Source organism: Nematolebias whitei, chromosome 5 (genome assembly GCF_014905685.2).
Source record: "Nematolebias whitei isolate Nwh7 chromosome 5, NemWhi1, whole genome shotgun sequence".
Taxonomy (NCBI): Eukaryota; Metazoa; Chordata; class Actinopteri; order Cyprinodontiformes; family Rivulidae; genus Nematolebias; species Nematolebias whitei.
Window position 1 is genome coordinate 35,057,186 of NC_056502.1, and position 7,600 is coordinate 35,064,785.

At 38.4% G+C, this 7,600-nt stretch overlaps 1 protein-coding gene across 1 annotated transcript; it reads right to left on the reverse strand.

The window, feature by feature from the left end:
- Positions 1 to 4,885: 4,885 nt before the first annotated feature.
- On the reverse strand, positions 4,886 to 6,926 carry LOC119410391 (vacuolar protein sorting-associated protein 13B). The gene is made up of 4 exons (XM_037677302.1): positions 6,844 to 6,926; positions 5,627 to 5,899; positions 5,144 to 5,300; positions 4,886 to 5,001 (listed from the first exon to the last, which is right to left on the reverse strand). Exons 2-4 carry the CDS (start codon positions 5,762 to 5,764, stop codon positions 4,886 to 4,888), a joined length of 411 nt encoding a protein of 136 aa, XP_037533230.1. The 5' UTR covers positions 5,765 to 5,899; positions 6,844 to 6,926.
- Between the last annotated feature and the right edge of the window lie 674 nt (positions 6,927 to 7,600).

A 7,600-nucleotide genomic window follows, 5' to 3' on the forward strand; every position in this document is an offset into this window, starting at 1 on the left:
TGAAAGTAGTCCACATGCGCCCTCTGCTGGATAGATTGTACAATTATGCCTTTTGCAAGTAAGGACACGTCTTGTTCTCAGTGTTCATATCTGTGCTTAATGGGACAATTGTCACAGATACCGTTGACAATTGTCCCCAATATCCCCAAATGCCTATATCAGCCTAAAATACTGGCCGTACTGATATATCAGTCGGGCTCTAATAATAATTTGTATATTTAATAAAAAATAGTATGTGCTTCCTGGTCATAAAATATATTAAAAGAACAGGTAATTGGTACTATTTTTTTAAAGATGTGAAAAAAAAATACTTTCAGTATTCTGACCTAATTAGGTGAACTCCCTTTATTAAACAATAATAAGAATGAATGTTATTGAGCATGCATCAGGATAATAAGAATGAATATTTTATTGTCCTTGTAACAATTACATTGAAATTAAGTGTTTCCTTACAGTGTTGATTTAGAGTTTGTTTTTTAAGACAGTTCTGCGTGGAAATAAATCTCACACAAAGACAAACATATTCATACGATCAGTCACAAAGTCTTCAAAGACTTTTTCCCAAGAGAAGTTCTCATCTATTATAGCATAAAAGCTTTCAACCAAGTATTCAATGAGTGCAAAAAAAGATATTAAAAAATGGGAAAATGATGCGAGAGAGAGAAAGAAAGAAAACTGAGTGGAGTGTAAAGATGTAAGATTTTAAAGAGGCCCAAACCACAAGAAAGTCAGGGCTGCGAGCATGCTGGACATTCCCTGAGCTGCTGCTCATGTACTTGGAGGGGAAAACGAAGCCTTTTCAAGACAGGGAAAATGATTTCAGCTGTGAAAATTGACAGCGTCCTTGTAGCTGAAGATAAAGAGGGAGAAAGAAGGGAATCCTGCCGCTTTAACATAACTTCTGCTCACCATGCAAACTGCTAGGTCCCCATCATTTTCCTTATCCAACTTTTACCTCACATTAGCAAATGAAACGGTGGAAATCAATTCAGCTATGCAACATTGACATCATATAAGCTTATTTTCAATATTTTGATAAAACCTATTTACCACTAATGATAAAATCACTATCATATTTGTAATGTGACTGAAATGGAAACCGAGGTGTTTTAAGCATTTCAAAAACAGAATGAGTGTTATTTTTAGCCATCATGGCATGCACCATCAAGATGTTTACATATGCCGGATATTTAGTCTTTACTTTTCTATCTTCTCACATCTCATCTTCCAGGGTGGTATGACAGTAAATCTTGGTTTCAGACGTTGTGAAGCAATCATTTTATGAACAGTAGACAATAAAAGCATAGCTGCTTAGATGAATCATTTAATTATAACAACGGATGTAATTAGCGGTGGACTTTAAACAGAACTGCAGCAAATAGCTACTGGGACTCGGCCATATTTCTTGCAATAGCCACAGTTGGTTACAGACTGTAAACACACATTGGTTTACATGATGACAGACTCTCCCTATGACTTTCTATATGCAACATGCGGGAGCATACACAGTCAAATTCAGCTTAGATAAAGCCCAAAACTGAGCCAGCCAATGACACGTTAAGTTTCTGATCACAGGGTTACCCATCAAATGAATCAGAAATGTGATTATCCTAAATTGGAAGGCAGATGTGAACAGTGACGATGGTGAGGATAATGCCTGGTTAGGAATGGAAAGATGGACACAGATAGTGGTGAAACATAATTCCTGGGCTTCACTGCAGAAAGGGAAGTGGTGAGTGTTGGCTTCTGTATGGAGAGGTTACATGAGTGACTTTGTCAGTGTGTCTGCGCACACAAGATAAGCTTGCAACTTATATTTCTGTGCATCAAATGCATGGCTACGCACAGGAAAGTGATAAAGTTTGAAAGAGCATTTCGTAGGTCTATGTACATACAGAGTGCTACATGGTCATGTGTGTCGATTTAGACCAGGGTGGGGCATTTTAAGATGCAATCTATGTGTAAGCAGATGTGGGCACCACATCCACAAAGCTGCAAGTCCTCTAACTACCACAAACTGAACACTGTTGGGCAGTATGTTTGAAATTACATGGACAGTCTTTCTGGTTTTGGGGGCAAAAGTCTGAGAAAATCTTCAGACATATATATTTTTTAATGTCCACAGCTTTATCACCAGCTGACAGGATAACAAGAAGGCCAGTACGCCAGTTGAAAACTGACAAGTTTCCGAAAAGATGGAGCTTCTGCAGCCATTGAAATAATGCACACTGCTGCCCTTTCTGCCCTAGTTTTACAGTAAAATCATCTTGTGATGAGAGGGACAGAGTTCTAGCTGTTTTGGTCAAACTTTGTAAATGATGTTTGATGGGGGAAGTTGTGTAAAGGTCATGGATGTTTTCACTTACTAATGTTAAATTAATATAGAACCATGATGTGGTCAAGATAGTCTCTTTGTCTACTTAGAGAGGAGTCTGATAAATGGCAACTTCTGACACCTTCAACAACTGAGCTGTGAAGCAGAGGTTGTCTTGACCTCGCCTCTGTTGATAACGGGTATTTAAGCTTTTACTAACTCGTTGTCTGCGAGCAGACCTTGTAATCGGGGCGTCGTATAACATCTTGTATGCCTGTTTTCAATGCTGCACCCCCTTGCAAGTATTAAACTTGGGTTGAAAAGATCTTCCCACTTCCTTGCGTGGCTTATTTGATTAATAAATTGATACAGTAATTAAATTATCCAACACACAATCTCATGCAATATAAGATTTCACACGAGCCATTAGTGCTTGAGATATGTGTTACGGATGACTTTCAGCTACCAACACACTAGTCATGGTCACATGACTTGTGTGATGGAAGACTCACAAGGTCTTTTGTTTCATTATTTTGCTGATGATTGTCAGATTGATTTGCCCTTAAAACCCAATAGTTCATGCACAATTCATCCTCTGTTAAAATGTCTTGATGACATTAAAGCATGGATTGCTTTAACTGACTGCTGTAATACGCTTTATGTTGGGGCCAGTCAAGTGTCTCTTATGTCTTTAGCTTGTCCAGAATGCTGCAGCTCGGCTATTGACAGGAACTCGTAGCTTTGAGCATATTTCACCAGTTCTGTCCTCCCTTCACTGGCTCCCTGTACATACCAGAATTGATTTTAAAATTATCCTGTTGACCTTTAAGTGCATAAATGGCCTTGCACCCTCATATCTCTCTCAGCTACTACAACCATATTTTCCTTCTCGGGCGCAGCGATCATCTGATCAGCTGCTTCTGGTTGTACCAAAAACCAGGTCTAAGCTCAGATGAGATCAGACTTTTTCAGTCTCGGCCCTAAACTCTGGAACATTGGAACAATCTGCCCTCCAACATTAGACAGGACCCTTCACTTCCTGCTTTTAAATCTTCTAACAACACACCTGTTTTCACAGACTTAACACAGTGTGATTTGATTATTTCATTGTTAGGTGTTATGTTTTTCTTTTGATGTAATTACATTGTTTTTTTTTTCTTTAATTACTACAAAATAATTACTTGATTTTAGTGTTCAGCACTTTGGTAACACATTGGTTAAGCTGCTGTTTTTAAATGTGTTTTATAAATAAATTTGACTTGACACTTAATCTAGCCTAATATCTAAATTAGACTGAGTTGTATGTATGTTTGTGTTGGTCATTTAGCTATAGTGTCCATCTTGAATTGGACTGACTCCAAGGAGTTGTACATGTGCATCCAAGTATTCCTTTAAGAAAGTTTTGCTAAAATCTAAGATATGTTTGCTACAAGACTAGTTCAGGAGATGTTTTGGTGAAGCTAAAAATGCATGAAAACAAAAATCAACAGTTCCTACAGACTAGAAGCTACTGATACTAATATCTTTAGTCTTAAAAAAAGAAAAAAGAAAAGACAGTTTAAAGCAAATAACATTTTGACACATCTTGGAGAAATCTAGATAGCGCAGAACATTGTGGCATTCCAGACGGTCCCAAACACCAACAAATCAGCCGTTCTCCGTCTCCATGCTCAATGCAAGAACCCTTCAGATCTCACACACTGGTGCACAAAGCAATGGAGATTTAAGTGGTCCCACCTCTGTGCTATTCTGTTGACTTTCCTTTTTCTTCACTTCACTTGCAGCTGCACAAAGCATTAGGCACCACTTTTATCTCCGTCATTACATGTGTTTGCCAGCTTCATATCTGCCCCACTGCGCTCTCTTTCACACACGCATACGCTCTGTGGGGCTGTGGTTTTGAGGCAGCTATGACACAATCCAGATTCTTGCTGCCTATAGCAGGAAAATGTGTTTTGTGCTCAACTATTTTCCTCTAAAGTGCAGATTTTCCCTGTCCTACAGCTTTGATCCATATAGCACTGGGGGGGTGAGAGGTTGTGTCAACAGTCTTGTGTTTCAGCTGGAGGGCCCGCCGGACCCCCACAGTGTCACTCATTGGTCTCTGCCACTGTAGGAGCAGTTATACCCTATATGAGGATCACATCCTAACTGCACTGAGATTGTAAACCTCCTCAAAGAGCACGTGAACATTCACATGGTGCACATGGTGGCATGCGTAAAAGAAAACAAAGAGAACACCAGACAGTTTGACTTGGCTGTTTTTTTTGTGTGTCACCTTAAAAGAAATGTGACAATCTGTTATTATGCCAGTGTTGTGTGTGTGTGATAAAGCAGAACATGATAAAGCTGTTTGAGTTTGGATTTAAAAACAGGGGAGGTGTCAGAGATAGCAGCTGAAATGTGTAAAAGGAACATCAGCCTTAGACTTGATAATAAATCTTGCACACCTCATGGTTGTAAACATGCAAAAACAATTGCTGGTGTTTGAACAGTGCTTTCTGAAACAATTTCTATTCATCATGAAAGCATAACTTTGACAAAGGAGCTTGGGCAAGAAGTGAGTTTGTCTTACTGGTAGATATCTTTCCGCAGCACAGTTCGGGTCAGCGGGTTATCGGCCTGAGGAGCCATGCTGAGGGAACCCAGCTTTAGGACCAGCGTGTCTTCCTTCTTCTCATTGAAGTCTATGAGGACGCATTCAACAATTAAAATCCAAATCAAAGAAATGGCTAAACTTTTAGTATGATATTTCAATGTACAAGTGTCTCATCAATGCTGTTGCATTTTTACTGTCCTATTGTGAATCAAAAGACACAACTGTCTCACCTGAAGCAGTCTGTCTGTCTTGTGCTCCGTGGCAGAAGACCCTGATCACACTGGTGTTGATGTAAATCAGGGGCAAACACCTTGAAGTTAATGTGTGGCTCCTCATTGGCTGACCTGCTGATTTCCCACGTTCTCTGTAGCGCCTTGGTACAGTTGCCTAGAAAGTCAAAAGTAAAAAAATAATAATAAGACTTCTACTGATAATAATGCTGGTTAAAACCAAAACAAAATACTCACTATGGAGTAGTATTCAATGTTACAAATTGGGTTAGTTTGAAACATTTTACACATTAAAGCACCATCTTTGAAAATCCTATAACTTTTAATCGTTTTATTATTTATATACGAGTTTCAAGGTAATCTGAATGACTGAAAAATGAATTAGAAATCATATTTACATGAATTTAGCACAATAATCCAAAACAGTTATAGTAAGTTTATATATTTTTTTTATATTACTATTAATTTATGTATTTAGTTTACCTGAAACACCCCTGCTACGGTGGTCAGTAAGGGACAAAATAGAACAACATCGAAGGGCTGGGCAGTCAGCAGGATCTCTCTCAGGTAATGAGGTGAACCATCAGCCAGGGGATCCGCAGCGATCCTCTGGGTTGCCATGGCGACACTGCTGCGTGATGGCCGCTCAGGCCGACTGGTGAGTTTGTGACGAACGTTTTTGGTAATGGCCTGTGTGTAGGTTATTGACAGGAAGCCATGCTGCTGATGAGAACCCTCCAGCACTTTAGCTGCCGTCTGACATGAGACAGGAAAAATCAGATGGATGATGTCATCACACAAAGTGATACTAGTCAACTAATTGTTCAGTTTGTTGGACACATCTGTTGGTTGAGGACTAAGGCTTTCTCTTTATTTTTGTTAATAAGGCCAAATTTACAGATACTGAATCAATTTAACAAAAAAATTTAGAAGAAGAAGAATTTTAGAAAAGAAAAGAAGGTTACATGTTCAGCATTTAAAATCCCAGGTTTCAGTTTGATACTTATGTTTTAGGAAAAAGACTTGACCTCAGCCCAACAAAACAGCCTGGATTCATACACAAATCTACAAAGCAAGCCAAGTTGAAGCTACTAACAACAAGTCAAAATCATTTTATTATATTTAACAGTAATTAGGGAAGAATTAGCAAATCAGTCCACTTAAAGAAACACACCAGATTTTATAAACTCTTAGAATTATATTATTTAATTCCAAAGAGAAAATAACCCCAGAAAAATGTAGAAGTTTAAAGTCAGTTAACTTAAATAAATGTAATGCAGTGGTTCTGATTTAAATACAGGTGGATTGATTTAATACCAAGTAAAAAATAAAAACATCCAGTAACAGTGGGTTTAGGAGCTGTTTATATGAATTGGCTGCTCATTTAAAAATCTAGACTTTTCTTTATTTGCCTTTAATTAAAATGTTAATTGTGTAAAGAAAAAAAAACTAATATTCAGCTTAGATCTAACCTTAATAATAAAGTATGCATTAAATAGCAGTAGAATACTTTATTTTAGAATATGTTACCCATCTTTATAACTGATGGAAATGTGTGTGTCAGTGGTGAAGAAAGGCAAATCTGTAAAATAATCTGTAAGTGTTAAGATGATCCAACTGACAGAGCTGCACACAGAACTCTAAAGCCACTGTTGATGGATGTTGAACAGAGTCAACAAAATAAAGAGGAGGATTCTTACAGGAGGGAAAAAGCCAGAGAAGTGGCTGAAAGGTTCTTGCTTGCTGACGGGTCGAACCAACACAGTGCGTCTGTTCAGCTTGTCAGTGCAAGAGAGGAGCACTCCTCGACAGCTGCCCGAGCTCCGAACACCCTCCTCCAGACTGGAGGTGAGGAGAGGGAAGACAGAAACGTAGAAGCAGGAAACAGACCGTAAATTTCACAGTGAAGAGACAGGAAAGACTGATGCATCTATTCAGAACAAAAAGGGAAACAACAAAATAAAACGAAAAGCCAAACAAGCATGAAACCACTTTAAACAGTTTAAATTAGATGAAGAGCCAAATGATTAAACCCACAGAGAGCTGAACCAGGCTGAATGGTCTTATAGCACATATCAAGTACAGCACTAAAATATGTGCCACATTTGACATGACTGGAGCTTAGTGTAAAATTTCACTGGAGCTTTAAGCTCCTGTAAATGTTGAACGGGGGAAAAAAGCACTTATGCTTTTGTCAGTATTCCACACTTCACTATTTAAGTAACATTCTCCAATAATGTGTGTGTTGTTTTCAGTTGCTAGTATAAGACCATCATGAAAAAAAATAATTTATCAACAAAAGCATGGAGGCCACATCCGTCACCTCCAACACACACTGAAAAGATTGGCTATGACCACAGTTCATTGGTTTGAGTCAGCATGTGGCTGGAGAGACAGGTCAAGATTGTGTAAACAAGGCCGAATTGTTTGAATTGATCATCGTCTTTTATTTTTATT